A 22,300-nucleotide genomic window follows, 5' to 3' on the forward strand; every position below is an offset into this window, starting at 1 on the left:
ACACAACTCAAATGGTTTATCTTCAGAAGGGTTAAGAAATCAGTAACTGATGGAATTCAGTAAAAACAAATAAAAACTATTAGGGCCCTATTATACACCGGCACAATGTGGCGCAAGCCACGACGCAATTGTTATTTGCTAGTTTCAGCTTGGTGCAAGAGTCATTTTGATGCTATCTGCGCCCATAGGCATTCTGATCTAAAAAAAAGACGTGTTGAGGTGCATTGCTGGCGCGTTTTGAGAAACTATAATAGATTTTTCAATAGCGCGTTAGTTGTGTGCCTCTCTAACACATTGCTTAATACACACAAGATGTAGAGCAATACGCAAACATCTTTACATATGAAAAAGAATTTAAATATTCAAGATATATTGGATATAATAAGGATATATAGGACATAAATATAAAGGATTAAAATATTACAAAACATTTTATTTTCTAGCCTACATGAATATAAAAACCATACTTTCATGGCTTCTTCATTCCAGAGGCATTTTCAGTTTATCTGTGACAATTTGCTTTTGTATAATGTTATTATTATTAGCAGTATTATTTATTATATGCATATTTATATTTGTTTCATTAAAACAAGCTTAGATTTGTGCATCTGTCAGGTTTTAGACCATATGGGGCATAGCTTGTGTATTTGGATATAACTCAGTTTAACACATTTCATTATTATTGTTCATTTATTCCTTTGCTGGAAATTAGAACTGAATTTAGAAATAGTTTTGAAAAAATCTTAACAAACGATATTAATTATTTATAGGCTAATTGATGTCTGTGCGTACAAGGTTTCCATATCCACGAGAGCGAAAGTAAAGGTAGATAATGATGAGGCCTTATCTCTCATTCTCGCACTGCAGATGCTCTGTTTAACTATTTCCTTGCTAGAGAAATGCTCAGTTTTTCCGCTTACAAAGCCCGTTATGTAAATACAAATGCGCTATGGCGTGACTCAACTGACTCTTAAAGGGAACATGAGATGAAACATTTATTGGTTTGTTGCCAAAACAAACCTATAACTCATTAGAAGAATAAGCTCAACCCTATTAAACCATGCACCAAGGTGCAAGCGAATTGTTCCGTCCTTATATTAGCAAAATGGATTCTGACAAGCCTTTAATGCGTTTGGGCTCTGCCCTTTGCACTTCGCGCATGGATCGTCAAAATAAAGCCCTTAATCCACACAGCTTTAACTTGAAAAGAAAATACCCTAAATGACTATATTTTCATTTATAATTTAAATGAAACTTTTATAGAATAAAATATTACATTACACTAAAATTTATAACTAATAAATCCAATAAATCCCAGCCGATTTGAATGTTATCACTCGACTGAATGGGCGTTATCAGTGGTTATTAGCTGATAGATACAGTAGGGGCCTTCTGCGATAGGCTCAGAGGGCTGTTATTATCCACCCACATAGTTAATTAGCTATAAAGATTAACTATGTAGATCACAAACAACTGTGGCCGAAAGTTAACGAGAATTATTTATATTCATTCATTCATTCATTCATTCATTCATTTTCTTTTCAGCTTAGTCCATTTATTTATCTGGGGTTGCCACAGCGGAATAAACCGCCAACTTATCTAGCATATGCTTTACGCAACCTATCACAGGGAATTCCAGCCCCAACCTATCACTGGGAAAATAATTATTTATATTATTTATTTAATTTCCCATCTATTGTATTTTATTAATGTCTACCCCTAACCCAACCCTAAACTCAACTGTCACAGTAATGTAAAAAACAGATCCGGAGTCTTCTCTATTAGTATAGCTGATTAACCATGTGGATGGATGATAACAGCCTTCCGAGCCTTACTTTATCTTATGATCGTCATCAAGGCTAATGTGACAGTAATAGAAAGTTACATATTGAATTTATCTCATATATGGGTACAGAAAAGTTACTTTACAAATGGGCAATTTGTCTCTTTGCACAACAAATCCCTTTTTAAAAAATGACAAAAAAATGATTCGTATTGTGTAATGAACTCATGTTATTTAAACATTATTGCTTTAAATCCAATTAAACTTTAATATGCGGCTGGACTTGGCCTCTTTCCACCGTGGCATTGTTATTAACCCGAGTCACCATGTAAACTGGCGGATCACAGAGTCAGCAGTGAGCGAGGGGCTGTGTATTAGCTCATTGTTTTGAGAAGGCGAACAAATGATAGCAGACCTTTGCTTGGTACTGAACAATGGCCGTGGCTTGAAGCAGAGCTGCAGGGGGGCCGTATCCTCAATGACTTAATAATTTCAAAGCCACAGCCATAATAAATCCAGACGCTGGAATGCCCCACATAAACACACCAGAGAGTGGTCTTCAACCCCTTCAAAAGCTTTGTTTGGATTTCACCAGGTCAAAGAATTAATTACATTAAATCTATGATTGGGCCATTGTTTTATACGAGCTAAATCCTTGCCGGGCTGCTGTCAAAAGTGGTTAGAATTTAATCGGATGTCACCAACAGTCTCCTTCCACAACACATTTTCATTTTCAATGCATGGGGGTGCTGCTTGACTTCCAAAGTACACACTGATTATTTGTGCTTAGCTGTTATTTCCAGAGGTTTGTGCTTGAAAGGCTGACTAACAAGCTCTATTTCCATATTAAAGATCCTATAAATTCATGTGGTGATGATGGATTTCTTTTAGGATGCTTCAGGTTTTTTTCAGTTGATATGAATACTGATACCATGATCCTAATCAATCAAGTTGTATTACTATGTAAACTTTCTGTTACCTATTACATTAGCCTTTCTTTCGATGAAGTAATGACACATGTTGCTGTTTATGTTATTCACTGTAATTTTGTAGATTGTTGTTTGTATCTAAGAATCAAATAAATAGGAACAGATTTTCATTTTGCAATAAACTAGACATTGCATAAACTAGACAAACTGAAAATACTGTCATAATTTTTCACCCTTCACTTGTTCTAAACTGTTTGAATTTCTTTTCACTACTGTTATATTTTGATAAGTCGTGTAAACTGGTAACCATAGTCCTCCATAGTATTTATTTTTTTCTACTATGAAATTCAATAGTTACCAGTATCTTACTTTCTTTAAAATGTCTTCTTTTGTGTTCGCTAGAAAAATGAAATTCATTAAAAGTTACTGTAAACTGTGAGTACATTTTCCTTTTTAGGTTAACTATCACTTTAACAATTGCCTTTAAATAAGTGTTTACACTCCCAAAACTACAATACTTTGCTTGTTTAAGAGAGATTCATATTTCAAATGGTTCCTCTGCTGTGAGCTTGTTAGCTTGTTGAAAATTAACAAATACAGACAAATCTAACATGTTATTTGCCTGTTACAGAAACCTGTGTTTTGCAGATTTATTAATTCATTTTCCTTATGCTTAGTCTATTATTTATCAGGTTATTATCCATTATCCATATTTAGAGGTCACCAAAGTGAATAATCCGCCAACTATTCTTGTTATATGTTTTATGCAGTGGATGTCCTGCCAGCCACAACCTATTACTGGGAAACATATTTTGCAGAAGTGAAGCCGTTTAGTTAAAAAAGTCCATCTTTATTATATATAATGATTTATGGGAGTGTAACTGAATTGGGTATCATTATGGAATCAGCACCCATTCAGCCATTTGTCAACATCTGCATGTGATATGATGTTCAAATTCTTAAAGGGATCATTCACCCAAAAGTAAAACTGAACTAGTTTTTACTCACCCTCAAATGATCATAAGTTTAATTTTTCTGCTGAACCTAAAAGAAGATAAAAGAAAGCTGGAAACCCGTAACGATTGATTCCATAGTGGAAAAAATATACTTTGAAAGTCAATGGTTGCAGGTTTTAGGTAACAAAAGAAAGATATTTAAACAAGTTTGTAACAAATTAAAGGTGAATAAATGATTTCTGGGTGAACTGTACCTTAGTACCTAAATGCTGAATCAAACCATGTTCAAACCATGTTCAGACCATGTTCAGACGGCAGCACTCACACTTATTCAACTGAACCACTAACATGCCAAATGCACCAGAATTTGTTTAAACTGAACTAAACTGCCAAGAGTGAACACACCCTGACTGCCCCCTCAAAAAGTTCCTGAGCATAAAATGATTCAGACAACAGACAATGCAAAAACTCACATCTGTGTTGCACGATCTGTAGCGCTTCCTCTCTCCGAGACAGTACTTCCCTCCGCCTGACGGCCTGAAAGAGTTAAGAGTAAAAAAGACTTATGAGGTACCATCATAACAGACAAGAAACCTGTTTAAAATGCATTCACAGACTGTTTAAATCAACATGGGACAGCATATGTACTGCATTTGCTTTAGCAGAGGAGGGCAAATAATCCAATAACCTCAATCTCAACATGTCCTTCACTCGCATGCAAACACACACTTGTACAGCTGTCTTAATGGGGACTTCCCATTAATAAAATTAATTGATGGAGCAATTTACTCCACTTGCACAACCATTGACATGAGTCTGGGATGTCTGTATACGAGCTGCTTAGCTAGACATGAGTTTATTTAAAAATCTGTTAAAGAAAAACTGTGTCTGTAGTAGTTTTTACTGAGAAACTCAATCTCAGGGTCACCTGTCAAGAAAAGTCCCAACCTGAAAAGACTTGGCAAACAGAAATCTATCAGGATGTGCTTTCACCTAACTTAAGACATGTTACATTTGTTTAAAAAACACAAACAAGTATTTGATTACAGTTGATCAAATGACAGTTTTTACAATACCAAACTGTTAATTCAGATTTTAACATCATTTATTTTATTAGGATTTTAATGTTAACTGTATTTAGCAATTTATGTACAGCATACAGCAGCTAGTGAGTCTCTGACACAGGGAGAAGGACAATGTCACACTTATGACTTAAATGTGCAAATTAAAAAATGTGCAGAGTAAAAATACAGTCAACTACAGGTTTTGTATGCATGCAAGAAAACATCTAAAAGTACATTTCTGCTTGTTTGTTTACATACAAATGGGAGAATGTTCAATTTTAATAATTTCAATATAAATAACTATAACAAAATAAGAGGGACTACAAAAAGTGAGGGTTTTTTTTCTAAATTAGCTGTTTTTTTTAGAATTTAGAATCATTTATGGATTAAATAATTACCTAAAATAATTTTCTGACGCGTTTGCCAGTCATGTTGACAGAAGACAGAAGAGAAAATACTCCCTGTTGGTATTACTAATTTTACAAAATACATATTGTTTTATTGTAATTATGAATACAAATAAAAGTAGACCCTTTACAGTTTTTAAAACTGTTTGTCTTAATACAGTAAAAAAATGACAGAGTACTTTATGGAGTATTGTCGACTTGGATAATCTGTTGACCCCAGGTGCTTAAATGTAAAATTATTTGTATATGAGCAAATGCATTGTGGCATGACTTATAATTACTACCTGACCTGACCTGTATATTGTGCTTTAACAAAGGTCCGATTTACCAGTATATTCATGTATTATTTCAGTATATATAGTTTCTGTGTGCAATGCATTATGGCCTCTAGAAGTACCAGTTTTTTTTACAAATAAATATATAGTATATTTGAAGAATGTTCATGTGAATTTTACACACTTTTACATTTGTGCCATGTAAATGCGACATGTAATGTAATTGATCACCCTTTTAAAAAATATTGCTTTACTGAATTGGCAAAAAATTACTGTCTGAATTATATCGGATTGTTTTTTTTTACATTTGGTCATGGTGGCTTATCAAATTAATGTGGCAATTGGGGTAATAGCCATAGCGCCACCTGGAGTCAGAAGGAGATATAACATTCAAAACAAACTTTAAAGTAGTTTTGTTTATTCATTCATTCATTTTTTTTGGCTTAGTCCCTTCCAGCTGCAACCCATCACTGGGAAACACCCATACCCACTCATTTACACTCATACACTATGGCCAATTTAGCTTATTCAGTTTACCTATAGTGCATGTATTTGGACTGTGGGGGAAAACCCACGCGAACATGGGAAGAGCATGCAAACTGCACACAGAAATGCCAATTGACCCAGCCGGGGCTCGAACCAGCGATGTTCTTGCTGTGAGGCAATTGTGCTAACCACTGCGCCTCCGCATTGCCTATTCTTTTTCAGTTTATTTATTTAAAAGATTACTTCACCCAAAAATAAAATTTATGTTATTAACCACTCATCTTTATGTTTTTTTAATGCCTGGAACCTTCATTTATCTTCAGAACACAATTGAATATATTTTAGATCAATATATAGTAAACAGTGAGGGTAAGTAATTATTGACAGAATTTTATCTCCAATTTTATACCTAAATCTATGGATCATACATGTCACAATCCAGAATCAAAACAATTCAGCCAAAATCCCCAATACATCAGACTAAAACAAATGTGGAATTTATTTCAGCCCTAAATGGAGTTCCATTGTTCGAGAGCACGATGCCCCCAGGCCGGTGATTTCCAATTCTATAAACAATATTCCCCATAATTAATAACCGGGCCCCTTAATAAGCCCCTCGAGGATCCACGTGTTCTATCAAGGTTGACTTCAGTTCCATAAATGGACATTTAGAAAACTCCTCAACCCACAAGCAAATATTAAAAAAGCACTTTCCATTTGTGTTTGTTTGACAGAGAGCTCAAGACATTTGCACTATCTCCATTGTTCAGGTTGTTATGACCAAGCAGGGAAGTATGTACTTTTTCTCTTCGCCTTATTAACGCTTTGACGTATGCATTCAGGTCTCTCTCTGTGAACTGCTAAGCTGTTTGTCCATTTCTCCACAGGTTATTTCGACCCAGGAGGGCAGCTAAAACGAGGTTTGCCAAGGCTTAGGTGATTCTGGCTGTCTTCCTCTGCCGTTTGGCCCATAGATTGGCTGGTTGTGCTGTTTTCTCAGGGCTCGCTCTTAATGAATGCTTTCCAGGGCAGCTTGGCTTGAAGTGCTTGGGTTTCCTTTCTCTTGGGTAGCCAGGTTGTAAGGGCCGATCATCTTACACAGGTGTTACATATTACACCGGCCACACTCCACTGTCTGCAGTGAGGGTGCGAGGATAGATGTTTCCGCAGCCGCCGGGATTGAAACCCAAACTCTGACTACATCCAAACCTATTTTGAGCTTCTGTGGCTACCTATGAAAAGTGCGGAGAAACTGGCTAGAGCAGGAAATCAATTGGCAAAAGCTGAAAGTAAGAAATTATTTTTGGAACTGAAAATATAAAATTTTTAAATATGTATGTACCTTCCTAGAACTTAATATGGCAGATTACATACTTTAATCTAGACAGTTACATTATGTGTATTATTGTGTTTTATTACATAGCGAAGAAATATTCTTAATAGTTTTTTTTGACATTTTATAATAATATTAGATGTGTTAGAGTGAAGCACAGAGCCTTTGTTTTGGAAAAAATAATGCTTCAGGTTGAATAATGTTTTTTAACTAAAATCACATATTTTTAAGCTGACTTATATAACTATTTAAACTACTTAAATGCTTTTAACCCTTGCATTTGTTCCAAAATTTGTTATTGAGTAACAAGAATTAATGTGATATTCCTCTAAATAAGAAACTAAAACTGCCAGTAGGTGGCAGTAAATGCCGAATATGTCAGCCACTAAGGGCGCGCTCCTAATATAAACAGTTGCCTTGAACCAGGCCGAAGCATGCTTGTCCCCCCTCCGTCTCTCACGACGGCCCGGACTCTCATTTCATTGATGATGCGCTGTTCAGTAGAGAAGCACTCTCGCTCAGCACAGTGGAGATTTCTTTAGTTATATTGTTTTAGCCTTTTGGGATGTAGTGACACACCGTCAAATATTTTAGGCATGGTTCAGATAGCATAGTGTGACTACGCCCAAAGTCTTCACTCATTCATTCATTTGATTTGTTTAAGTGACTGTATGCAGTCTTGATGATGCAAGCCGAGATCAGTGATGCAATGTCAGACACAATGCACTCAATGGAGCTAGTGATGTCACTGTGAGGGTTAGGGTTAGGGGCGGTGTTAGGCGAGCGCATCAAAAAGCATTTTATGTAGCTCTGATTGAGCTGCACCAGGGAGCTGTTTCATAAAAGTGGTTTAGAAAAGCAAGGATTAAAGTCAAAAACCTGACTTCAATGACCCGAACTAAATGTCCACGCTTAAATTGGTTCCATAACAGCAAGTTGAAGATCATTTGATCTATCTCATCAGAGTTTAGTTTAAATAATCTAGATAACTGCTCATGCACATTACTGTCATGATACCCTGAAGGTCGAGCATAGATGCATCGATTATGTTGTGTGCCATCAGGGCAACTGAGAGAACTGAAAGAGCTCTGAAATGACACAGCTGTGTTCACAGCGAGTGGAATAATTAGGAGGTGTGTAAAAATATCTTATATTAAAGTAAGGCTACTACTCAGCCCGGATCACCTCCTAATTATTCCACTCAGGGTTCATATATATATATATGATGATGATTATATCAGTCGACACCGACTTTCGGCTACTTTATGGATCATGATTTGCCACGCTTTCTGACACCCTCTTCTTCTTGATCCACTGACTGCACCAAGCATTAAAGCTGTTTCCATGGAGTTGGCTCGCATGATATGACCAAAGAACGAGAGCCGTTGCTTGGTGATTTTGCCCTCTAGCGATACATTTTGTTTGACACGCTGCAGGATTGTTTTGTTTGTGATCCTCGCCGTCTATGGTATGCGCATCATTCACCTCCAGCACCACAATTCGAAAGCATCGATCTTCCTTCTGTCTTTCTTCTTGAGTGTCCAGCTCTCACATGAATACATAAAGATTGGGAAAACAATGGCATTGATTATTCTGATCTTTGTTACAATGCTGATGTCCTTGCTTTTCCATACCTTCTCCATTCCTTGCATTGCACTGCGGCCAAGTGCGATTCTTCATCTGATCTCCAACCCTGACTCGCCATTGTGGTTGATCTTGGATCCATGGAAGATGAAGTCTTGGACTGATTTGATTTCCTCATTGTCAATTGTTATGTGGACTGTACCATTGCATGCTGTTGTCATTACCTTCGTTTTCTTGATGTTGAGGTATAGTCCCATGTGTTCACTTTCTTCTTTTACTCTTCGGACCAGATATTCGAGGTCCTTTTCACTTTCTGCAATCAGGGTCGTATCATCGGCGTAACAAAGGTTGTTAATGTTTCTCCCGCCGATCTTCACTCCGATTGGTGACTCGTCCAGATTGCATAGCCTCATGACCACTTCAGCATACAGATTGAACAGTGTAGGCGATAAAATGCATCCTTGTCGAACACCTTTCTCAATCCCAAACCAGTCAGTGTTTCCAAATGCTGTATATATATTAGGGATGCACGATATATCGGCGACCATATTGTTATCGGCCGATAAATGCTATTTTTAGAATATCGTTATCGATCTGATGTCTTAATTAGGCCGATATATTTAAGCCGATAAATTACGTAATTTTAAAGACCTGCCACGCTCGCGTGGTCGGAACATGTTCAGACTTGCCCAGTGCACTCCAATGGAGCTCTCCTCACACTGTTTATTCCTTCAAAGTTCATCCTTTCTTCACATGGCACTGCTGTGTGTTAATAACTCAGTAAGTAACCATGTTCTTCATCATTGTAGATATGTTTGATTGAGTGTCATTGTGTATTTTGCTTTAAATCGCCTCAGGAAAAATAATACATGTGTAAACCTTTCCTTTCCTGCTCTGTCTTTATTGTGTTAGATATAGCAGGGAGATTTACTTATTAATCCAGGGCCGAATAATATTAGTTTCGGGGTGAACTCTTTTAGTTGCAGCTGGTGAATAAAAGAGGACACATGTAATTTGGTCCAAAATATTTATTACTTTCCGTGTGGTACAACAAATAAGTCACCAAATAGGGAACATCACAGAAAATGGTCTCATTGCGAAAAAACGCTCCTCTTTTCTCTCTCCCTCTGCTTCACACACCCCAAACTGAAGCCCAGTCCCTTAAAGGATCCGCACATTTTACAACACTTGTAAACATAACGGTTGTTTGTAATATGATTATTTGTTATTATTAACATATTGCTGGTCATGTGTGTTGATGTAAGATGTATTCAGTTTGATCGGAATACATTCATTCATTTTCTTGTCAGCTTAGTCCCTTTATTAATCTGGGGTCGCCACAGCGGTATGAACCGCCAACTTATCCAGCAAGTTTTTACGCAGCGGATGCCCTTCCAGCCGCAACCCATCTCTGGGAAACATCCACACATACACACAGCCTACCCAATTCACCTGTACCACATGTCTTTGGACTGTGGGGGAAACCGGAGTACACGGAGGAAATCCACGCGAACGCAGGGAGAACATGCAAACTCCACACAGAAACGCCAACTGAGCCGAGGATCGAACCAGCGACCCAGCAACCTTCTTGCTGTGAGGCGAACGTGCTACCCACTGCGCCACTGCGTCTGTAACCGCACACACACTCTGTAGCACGGGGGAGAGATGAAAGGTGAATCCAGTTAAAGGGGCTCTTAACTAGCCGCTCATCGATCATTTTCCCACGATTGACGGCAAGAATTGTCTGATTGACAAGCAGCACCTACATGTGACATGTCAAAACGCCAAATAGGATGAATCTGTGCCGCATATTCTAAACGTACTAAAACATACTATCTGTATTTAGCTGTTTGCTTGTACGGTGGCTCTAAACTGTCAAAACATCTCTGAAAAAAGGCTTTTTCGGACATGACATATTTGTACATGTGTACTTCACTGTAACACGTTTTATTCATGACCATTTGAGCTGGTTTCAGTCCTTAGCTCTTTCATTTTCATCTTATTTAAAGATATTTAACTTGTTTGTTAATTAAATACCATTTTGTTATTTAAACTTTTATTTTTATGCAACAATCAACTTGCATGTTAATTTGCTATGAAGAAAAGGAAATAATTTTTTGCTTGCTGATTTATGTGAAATCGTGAATAATATAGGTCTATAATCACCTTGCAATTTTGAAGTTATAGCTTTTTTGCTTTGCGTATAGACTATTCAGTTCATAAGAGCAGTTCAGTCTTTTATGAAGTTTGCTGTATAAAAATATATCAATTTAAAATATTTATAATTATTGGCCTTTTATAATTATCGGTTATCGGTATCGGCCAAAAAAAATCCATATCGGTGCATCCCTAACATATATATATATATATATATATATATATATATATATATATATATATATATATATATACACACACATATATATATATATATATATATATATATATATATATATATATATATATATATATATATATATATATATATATATATATATATATATATAGCTAAGTACACCCTTCACAGATCTCTCTTTTAAATTAATATTTTCTACAGAATGCTTTACAATAATATCTTTGTATGTTACACACATTCAGTACCAAAGCAAAATTTGCTTTTTGTTTTAATCTAACAAAAAATAAACTAAAGGTCAGTCAAAAAAATTGTCCACCCAAATTAATGTGTTAGGGGAAAATATACAAATTTTTAAGAAACAGGAAAAACAAAATCAACAGAAACATAAAAAAATATATAAAAATCTAATTGAAATGTTGTAGTTTGTACTTGTTTTGTTTTGATTAACTTGCTCGAATTTAAATGTAGTATCATTCCATTCTTAAAGTTGTTTGGTGTATAAATATATTTACTATGAAGTGACAAAGTTTTAATCATTATTAAGAGGTTAAGTGAAATAAAATAGCATCAAGTTACTGCAGGTGAATTTTAACATTACTTTCATTGAGCTTGAACTTAATACTTAGCCTGAGAGTTAACCTGGCCCAGACCAGGCTAGTTTCCGAGCATAAGTTGCCAGAGTAACTTCGAACTATCGTAAATTTGATTTATGAAACCGAATCCACCATTAATACCCCTGACTTACCAATAGAACCCTGGCTTTTTCTCTATGCTTGGTTTATGAAACAGGCCCCAGGTCTGCATCCAGACCCATCTTAATTTATTCAGCAATTAACTAAACATCTTGTTTTATGAATGGATCACTGAATCATTAGTTCACATGACTTGTTCAAAATGTAGATTCATTTAGAAAGCAAACACTGCTGTGTGTTGGTTGGAATCACACATCAAATCTTCTGTGGCTTTATGGAGTGTTTTACAACACATCCACAGTCAGCCATGTTGGTGAACAAAACGTAAAGAATGCCACTGAACCGAATGAAACGTGTATTTTATTGATTATTGCTGATGAAAATAATACATTATTTTTACATCAAGGGCTGTAATAATAGGTCAGACCAGAAAAAACAAGTTAGAGTACTAAAGACTGCCAGAAATGATAACAAGTCAAGTAGAAGAGAGCCTATTAAAATAATTTGTGCTTACTAAGTCCTTCTCTATGTCATTTTTTTATGGTTTTAACACCGTAAATAAACAGTAAGCAAATGGACTTTGATTTAATGAGTAAACTCATTGCCTTATAATTAACTTAATGGGCAGCATGGTGGCTCAGTGGTTAGCATTGTTGCCTCACAGCAAGAAGGTCGCTAGTTTGCATCCCAGCTGGGCCAATTGGCATTTCTGTGTGGAGTTTGCATGTTCTCCCTTGTTTGCGTGGGTTTCCTCTGGGTGCTCCGGTTTCCCCCACAGTCCAAAGACATGCAGTGCAGGTGAATAGGATAAACTTTATTGGCGGTAGTGTATTACCGTGTGAATGTGAGAGTGGGTGTTTCTCTGTACTGGGTTGCGGCTAGAAGGGCATCCGCTGTGTAAAATATATCCTGGAATAGTTGACGGTTCATTCCACTGTGACAACCCCTGTTATATAAAGGACTAAGCCGAAGAAAAATGAATGAATGAACTTGCACAGATTAATTGTCAAGCTAAAAATGTGTGCTAGCAAAATAAACAATGTAAAACAATGTAATTTTGATTTCAGTTTATTACACAATACATACAACTTTTAAGAATAAATATCTTGAATTTACCTTAAATGAAACTGCTTTTTATAGTCTACGTCGCACAGTGAGGTTTGATTTGTGCATATCCTTTTACAAAAAGGTAAAGCAGTAGTGAGAGGAACTAAACAGGGACCCATTCAGCTTTGTTCTGGCTTACTTTGCCTACTTACGCTGGGCTGTCACAGTGTCGCATGGACGAGGAGACGCCACCGCCGCAGGTTCGACTGCACTCACCCCAGACTGTCCACGGGCCCCAGCTGCCATCCACACTCTGCGGCCATGTCCCAAACGCCACACATTCACCCTGATAACACCACTAGACACACACAGAGGGAGGAAATAGTTGCCCAAATAAATATACAGGTAAGATTATTAGCACATGATTATCAATGGCTTAATGTTTGTTTGTTTGTTTGTTTGTTTGTTTGTTTGTTTTTTTGTCCTATTCAGTACTTCAGTACCAAAAGTCAACTGGTAAGTGTACTTTGAGAGTCAAAAAACATACACAGACAAAACAAAATTAATACCTTTCGCTCCTGATAAGACACTGAAGTCTTAAAAAGTGAGATAATTTTGTCTTTGAAGAAACTTAAAGATAATATTGAAGAAACATAATTTACAACAATAATTTTGAAGGTAATAATGTAATGAATATATATATATATATATATATATATATATATATATATATATATATATATATATATATATATATATATATATATATATATATATATAATGTCAGAAACCACTGGTATAATTTATAATTTAACTCTCAAAGTTTTAGTTTACAGGAGTTTTTTTTTATAAATCATGGTTTCAACCACATTTTGGATAGTTTGAGGTTTCAAATTAATATCAGATCTTTATCCCTTTAGGGTCCTGATTTACTAAACAGGGAAATAGACTGCAATTCTAGTAAAGAGTGAGAAAACATTTTAAAACAGAAACTTCACAAAATAAAATGCTCCAAATAAAATTATTTACTTTCATTTACATTTTTCTTGTATTTATTTTAATTAAATTTAAATAGTGTATATTATAATACTCATATTAAATGCAGAAATGAGAGGCAAGACTGTCAGATTATGATATTGTTGATTTACTGTTACTGATTAATGTACTATTATGGTTAATTTACAGAGATGTGTTTCCCAAATAACAACATAACTAGTGGCTGAACTATCATTGTATGATGCATCATTTGGGAAATTAATGATATAGTGACGAGTGAGTGACAAGAGTAAAACCGTAGATTCTCTATTGCAGATCCTTCGTTTGAACCACTTTAGTTATAACGTAAAACCCACATAATAAGACTCCAAATGGGGCAGAGTAACAACTTCTTAAGAGAATAAATACCATAATTTTTGTATAAAATTATATTATTTTATTATTATTAAGTAGGATATTGTTTATTTATGGTATATATTTATAGATTTATGTTTTATTTTTTTGAAAAGTCTACTTTTACAACTGTGACACATTCAAACCACTTCATAAATATTCTAACCACTAGGCCAAGTGATATACAATAGACTACAGACACATTTCTTAATAATAAAATAATAATAATAATAATTAATAATAAATAACTACTATAAATTAAAAGCATTAAGCTATATATTCTTGTTTTCACAAGCTTTGGAGACGTAACATAAATTCTGCTTTTAAATAAAAAGATCACCTATAGCTTTTGTCACGAGCCTGTGCTTAAAATGTCAAAAATGTTTTCAAAGCGTACTACAAAGGGAGTGCAATTGTTAATGTGCAGATCGCTAAAACTAAACTATAAAAAATACTTAGAAAGCAAAATACATCATATAAGAGAGAATACTGTTTTTTTTTTTTAAATCATTAGGGCATAGGGGGATAACTGGGAATAGAACACAGCCAGGAACTATGCTTCTAAGTACAGCTCTAGAGGTGTATTACAATCGTTGTTTGTAACGATGCAACTTGCAACCTTAGTTGGCTCACGATGGTTTTCGGAAACGCACAGCTGGAATGTATATAAATTTGCACTGAATCGTTTAGCTGACGTTTTTAACCAAAGCAATCTCACAAAATTATCACAATATTTAATGTCTCTTCAAATATCTAATCAATTGACCTTTTTTTATACAACTGTAAAATAGAATACTATTATTCTTTTTTTAAATTCAAAAATGTACATTGTAAAAAGAGATTAGTTGACTTTACTTAAAAAAAGAGCATAAACTCATTGCCTTATAATTATTAAGTAAACAATAAGTAAAGTAACTATAAAAGTTAAGCCACTGAATAGTAATTATTATGGCAATACCTTTTATGTATTTATTTATTTGCATTATTTTCTTTTAATTGATTTTTTATAATTTCATTATAATTTCATTATTTTTGTCATGTATTCCCTTTTCTGTAAGGGGTTAAATTGTTGGGGAAGGGGTTGTTGAACTTAAAAAAATTAAAGTTAAGCCAATAGGTTTACTGACTTTTTTTTTTTTTTTTTAAAGCAAAATCAACTTGCTGCTTTCAAGGTAATGGGTTTACTAACTCTCTTAAAGTAAAGCAACTAATTGCTCTTTACAGTGTATTAACATTTATATATTTTACAAGTACATTTTATGTACGGTATAGTCAAAAGGTGCTATTTTTTTAAAATACTTTATTTATAAGTTTTTTTTATATACATTTGCACAAAACAGAAAAAGACAAACAGTCGCAAAATGTGCTATTTAATTTCACTTGATTGTTTACTTTTTAGTTTTTTTTTTATTACTTTTTTACTTTTACTTTTGTCAAAGACCAACATAAAACTTGTCACATTCATTGTAAACATACTTTGTTTGCTTGATGTGGTCACCAGTGGCATATTCAAACTAGCTTATTATGCAGTAAATATCAACATATTTGATTGACGTACCTTTAAGTAATAAATAACACATGCTTTTAGTATTAGCACCAATTCATCCCTTATTTTCACTCAGGCCAGTGCTAATTCATGACAGGACACTGAGCTGCTCATTCACCTCCTGGTAATTAACTACATCCTCCAGCTGTCACTGGAGTAAAGTTTCCTGGCTTAATCCTGTTTTGTATAAACAGTGCCTTCACCTACTGTCCCTAATCTAAATCCATGCCAGAATAAAAACAGACTCAAGGCTTCAGGACCACGTGAAATCCCCTTATAATCCCTCTGCGAGGACAAGGATTGGAGGTGCAGGAAACTGTCACCCTGCAAATGTGTCAGTGGGTTAAGTTTTGTCTGCTCTTCACTCTCTCTGGATGGTTTGTTCTTGGTGTCAGACTCTATTTCTTTCTCTTGTCCATAGGCAAGGAAAAGTTGGCAGGGGAAAGGCAGTGTCCTCAGTTACCAGTGTCTGAAATCAGGCTAGTGTGTTAAGACAGAGGCAGGCAGGTTTAAAATAACCTCTTAAAGAATGTCTTATCTTACAGACGCTCTCTTCTGAAGTCTGCCTCTGCGAACATCATTGTAAACGTAGTATTTAGGGACATGTAATTCAGGATTGAAGCAAATAAACATAAGTAAATAATATAATGTCTAGTTGTATAATAAAACCCTCAAAATAATTCACACAAATCTGAGAAATATTTACACAGTACAGTCAGGTTTATTATAGTTAACTAAAACTAATATGATTAAACTAAAGCAGGGGATAAGCAGAAAGAAAAGATGAGTAAAATAATTTTTAACTCAAAATATGTTAACTGATCTTAAATCATATTTTTTTTTTTTGTATAAATAATAATACTACCATAGTTAGTTGATAACCAACACAATCTCATAGCAATTCATAAAGTTTTAATTTAGTGGCTAATTCATATTAATTTGTACCATCTCATCCATATTTCCTTTTAGTACATTTTGCTCATTTTTGTGTCATGCCTCCTTTTAAAAATCACAAAATTACAAATTAGCCACTTTTCTGACAATACATTAAGTCATTACATGAAATTAGGTAAAAATAACTGTATAGGGTTGCAGAAATAATGCTAAAACATTTTTTTAGCTGTATACAAATTGCATAAACACTTATTTTAAACACATTACACATTTTATTCAGTTGCATTCAATTTAACATTTTAACAAAATTGTAAAATAATTTAATATTTTTTACATATTAACAAAATACTAAACAACATTGTCGTAATTCTTATATTAAATGGCATTTCTTATTTTCTTTAATTAAAAAAAAACTAAATTAATTGTACATTTAAAATATGGTGGTTATTATCAGTATTTTATTAAGGGGTGTGAATACTTTCAGGCTTCGCTGTATTTCTGTATCTACTTTTTTAACAATATTGTTTTCTTTGCTCTCTAAATCCACTTGGGGATACTCAACCCTCTAGAGATTGTTCAGAGCCACTGATGTGATCCAAGTCCTGTGAAGAGACGATGCCAACCATAGAGGACTTCAAGAGGTCTCCATAACAGAGCATAATTAGTAAAGTTGTTCCTTGCCACAGGCTTGCTTGGTTTGGGACTTTCAGCAGTGAAAATTAAACCACCGAACTGAACTGAACTGAACTTAAAATCTAAACTGACACAATTTCAGTTTAATTTCAATATCAATTCAATAGAACTTCTATGTTAAGCTGCTTTGACACAAATCTACATTGTAAGAGCACTATAGTAATAAATAAGAATTGACTTCAATTGAATATAATAGATTATATAAACCAAATCAGAGTTTATATTAAAGTGACAGTTCACTCAAAAAAAGTTGACTAATTTCTTGACCCTTTTACTCACCCAAATTTAAAAGAGTTTCTTTTTAGGAGTATCTTACTGACATCCATAGCAAAGAAAATATACTATGGAAGTCAATATCTACTTCTTTTGTGTTTAACAGAAGAAAGAAACTCAAGCATGTTAGTATTCATTTTTGGGTGAACTGTCTCTTTAAATAGAGTCAATCTTGCCAGTTGTGAACTGGAAGCGTCCTAAGCAGCACATTAATAATGAACTCTGCCTTGAAATGCGTGGCTTTCTAGCACTGTGCTTCCTGCAGTGTTCGACAGTCTGTCTTTACGACGTGACAAATTCATTATCATTGTTGCTGGTTGAAAGCACATTCAGTAGCATGTGTGGTCATCGCTGCTTCCGTGCCTTTCCATCTCTGGTCTTTCTGGAGCTGGCAGGGCCTCCACTCCATTACACGCTAAGTGAGAAATGGCTGACATTCGTATTCCTTTGATGCTGACCCAGACATAAGTACGCCACTCGCTAAAAAAAAAAACAGCGGCTCAACCTGAAGCTCGCGGCTTGTCCAAGAAAGCTCACAAGAGCTAGCCGGTAAATAGATCCAGTGAGCGAATGGTAACAGAGACAGACAGCTCATGGTCCTCTTCTATTCTTCCTCTTGAGCCGTCCTATGAGCGAGTACAATGACCACCGTAATCTTTGTTCAAACTGTCTCTCGAACCGGGCCCAGCAGAAATGTGAACTGATGACCCAAACGCTGAGCGCATGAGTGAACATTGGGAAGAGGCTTTCTTATTCCCATATCTGCTACAATGAGAGCGGAGCCATGAGCGCTTATTTTCCTAATTTTTTGTATTTTATAACTTTTAGATATATGATTTAACTGAGCAAGGAAATTTTCACAGCATGTCTGATAATACTTTTTCTTCTGGAAAAAGTCCTATTTGTTTTATTTCAGCTAGAAAAAAAAAGTTGTTTTAATTTATAAAAGCAATTTTAAGGTCAAAATTATTAGTCCCTTTCAGCAAATGTTTTTTCGATAATCTACAGAACAAATCATGCTATTGTGCATGTGTTGTGAGAAAATGCAGCTTGTTTTCTTAATTTGTTTGCATCTTTTGTAAATGCATGTGTTTTCATAAATTGAAGCATGTTAAGCTCTCTCGGGCCACAGGACTGTGATGCACAGTTAAGTAATGCCAACGATTAAAGACTTACAATAAAGTCATGTTAGCCAATCTGAAAGGAGAAACAATGCAACACACTGTCATCATGGTGCAAAATCTGTGGTATTGTGGCCACACGACCAAACTGTTACCAGAGTTTTTGAAAATCTTTTTTGCATAAACCTTTGGTGTTAGTTACCTGACACAGCGTTTTTGTGTGGACGAATGGCTAAACAGTATAAACAGTATCTTTTTTTGATAAATTGGTCAGAATATTTGAAAAAGGACTGACTCATTGACTGTGACAACAATCATACAGAGCATAAATAATTATTTCTATTGAATTAATTCTCTTTATTTACAATGTTGCTTTCAAGCAGTCTCCAGCTGGACCTAGGTCCAAGTGCCTGCCGCAAGAACTTTATTCAAAAGCTGATGTGTTACAACAATAAAAATAAAATGTAAAATGTAAAATTTTTCTTAAAATAAAGCATCAATTGGGGTCTTAAAATCTCAAATCTGGTTTTCATTTATTGTGTGAAACTAACACTTATGGGAAACGAAAATATGAAACCTGACAGTAAATTGACCTGTAAAGTAACACTTCTAAAAAAACAGAAAACATATTGGCATCTTCATTTTAAAAGTATTTCAGAAGTTTTTAAGTAAATTTATAATAACAATATTTGATTATCTGCAATAACCTCCATTCTAAATAGCTATATCGTTAAATATATCGTAACCCTGAAATAAAAAGAATTTCGGTTATATCACTCACCCGTATTATAACCTTCATCCATTGCATAAAGTTTTGGGATGGGACGCTGACTTACCCCTTTTTCAATAGTGTTAGTCTGGCACAGGGTTCCTTCTGCGGCAGGGATACTGTTGGTGACACAGCGGTTACTTTTGCTAAGGCACCAGAGCTCTCTACACACTTCCTAGGAAAGAAGGCAAAAGCAAGTTGATCAGAATATAGAAATTCCCAAGAGAGACCAGAACAAGTGGACACAAGACCAGCAGAATGTGGTGGGCAGGCTTCACAAACAGGCTTTTTAGAGATTGCATGAAAACATGTCTTCTTAATAATGTTTAATGAATTGTAGATTCAGATGTTAGGATTGATTCACATTTTAGTTCGTAAACAATTTTGGACAGCTGTTTTTTTTTCCACCAATCTAAACTTACACATGTATGTTTGATAGTCTACATTTTTTCATGGAAGTAAGTTGCTATACCTGGTTTGTAAATGAATTTGTGATAAAATAAAGTGAATTTAGGAGCAAGTTCCTTTGCAGTCTGGAATTTAATCAAAATAGGGTTTATTAGTCTTTTTTGTTCATTAGTCTTTTCTAATGTTGGGATCAGAAAAAAAGGCAGTGCAAAGATGCTGTGTTTTTTCCAACACAGGCTTAATAGATAGTATCTGCTTCAGCTAACATTTTGTGAAACCACAAAAACGCACTTTAACATACATTTGACCGCAGTTTCTAGGTGAAATAAACACTACAGGGCAATATCATGCCAACAAATTTGTTTTCTTTTCACTCTAATGATATTTACAGGGATATATTATTGACCAATAATGGATTATTTTTCCTTAGTTCTTAGCACAACATCGAAATAAATACTTATAATACTTCATTACAAAACAACTTGACAATGTTTATAATTTGTAACCAAATACATTTGCCACACCCATCTATCTTTATATGGACAAAATTTTGGGTGTGATCCGTTTGCTTGGTAGCTCAATTTGTAGTCAGGTGAAGTATGGGTTCCTTAAAAGAAATGAAAAAAAAAAAAAAGTAAAATCAAGGTAAAAAAAAAAAAGCTTTTGTGCTCTTTTATCATATGTTTGCTTTTGAAAAGACTATTGGTTGGGTTTAGGGAAGGATATTATTCAGTGATTCACTGGTCTAGGTGATCATTATGACAAGACCTGCCTTCTTGCTGACTTGTAGCAGAAGACTTGTATCTGAAATGTACAACAAAACATACCCTAATTTTTTTCAGATTCATAAAGATGTACAATGTGCCCTCTAGTGCATTTGTCATCTGAAATGTGCAAAGAAATGTTCCCGGAGCAATGTACTATACGTTTTGCAAAAATGTAGGCCAAGGTACATATTTCCACAGCATATTGTTGTCTTAAGAGCATTGTTATTGTTTGTTTTCTGAATAGACTATATATTTCTGCATCTTTATAGTACAAATATTCAACAACTTAATGTAAAAAAAAAAAAAATCAAGAGAATTTTAGTTCATGAAACAACGGTTATATAGGTTATATAGTAACAGGTAAATTATTCGCATAAAACATTCAGCAATGTGGAAAATCATCAGATAAAGGTTTGTCAAATTTTTTTTACCTTTTTTGTTGGTTTTAAACATATAACATTTTTAAACAAATTAAACATAGAGTAAGTACAGTACATATTGCAAATTGTGTTTTTGACCCTGAACCACTAATCTAAGCCAAATTGTAAGTGGTTTTATTTTAGACCTTCCAGGGTGGATTTGGCAAAAAGTTGCATAATATGTTTTTGCTCCTTTGTGTTTCTTGTAATATTCATAAATATATCCGAGATCTCAGCCATGCATATGGTGTCCAAGTACAATGCAGCTAAAAGTTAGATAAACTTAGATGAGAATATGTTCAGCTAACAGTATGTTCATTAAATGACAACTTTGTCTGTACCACACCATGCTATATTGAAATGATTAAATAAGACTAAAATAAAGTATAGAATCTCTATTTTGTCAAAGATAGATGAACCTCTGCTTCATCCCCGGCTTATTCCTGCTGCTCCAATCACCAGTCTCCCTCGTTCCCTCAACTCCAATCATCGCTCTCATTTCCCAGCCACTTCTCATCACACCTGTGTACTCTCACCTGAGTTCTAGTCAAACAAACCTCCACCAGTAATCACAGTCCCCTAAGCCTCCTCGATTCCAGTCATTCAGTGGCTGAAATTGATATTACATGGTTCACCTCACCTACTCCCTGGCCTTTCTCCTATGGACGTTACTCCTAAACCTGTGGATTCACAAGCTGTGATTAAGGGAAGTGACTTTAAACTATGGTGGTTGCATTGATCCTTGTTTATATTGTGAACTAGTTACAAGTCTGCTCTCCATCCAAAAATATCACTTACCTGCTTATCTTACTGAACTTTCCACATTGTTTTGAATAAATTGATGAAAAGAGATAACCCCCATGTATTCCTTGTGTGACTGGACAGGATTCCAGCCCAGAAGACAAACACACATAGCAAGGGAAGCTAACGCTATGCTAACATGAAGTACATCGGACCTGTTCGCTGGAATGGTACATTCCACGAGATCGACACTAGCTTCCGCTCCCATGAGCGTCACTACAGCTCCAGTGGTCATTACGAGTACAGCCCTTGCTCGCCCCATGAGCTACTCAGGCGATCCTAATGCCCTATTCACACGGGTCTTCAGC

The 22,300-nt window shown here is 35.0% G+C and overlaps 1 protein-coding gene across 7 annotated transcripts in view; it reads right to left on the bottom strand.

Annotated features, from left to right (window-relative positions):
• The window catches only part of adamts6 (ADAM metallopeptidase with thrombospondin type 1 motif, 6), a 184,262-nt gene that overhangs the window by 64,482 nt on the left and 97,480 nt on the right, over positions 1 to 22,300 (bottom strand). For 6 of the 7 annotated variants that reach the window (XR_015500852.1, XM_087270247.1, XM_087270249.1 and 3 more), the window contains 3 exons: positions 19,665 to 19,772; positions 13,125 to 13,270; positions 4,142 to 4,205 (listed from right to left, as the gene is read on the bottom strand). Coding sequence is in view for 6 of the 7 variants with exons in the window: in XM_087270247.1 (XP_087126373.1) it covers positions 4,142 to 4,205; positions 13,125 to 13,270; positions 19,665 to 19,772 (318 nt within the window). In the remaining variant the exon portion in view is untranslated. Of the gene's footprint in view, positions 1 to 4,141; positions 4,206 to 12,921; positions 13,271 to 19,664; positions 19,773 to 22,300 lie in introns of those variants that run through there. The other variant, XM_087270250.1, reaches the window with a different exon arrangement.

Source organism: Danio rerio, chromosome 10 (assembly GCF_052040795.2).
Source record: "Danio rerio strain M-AB ecotype USA chromosome 10, GRCz13ab, whole genome shotgun sequence".
NCBI classification, from domain to species: Eukaryota; Metazoa; Chordata; class Actinopteri; order Cypriniformes; family Danionidae; genus Danio; species Danio rerio.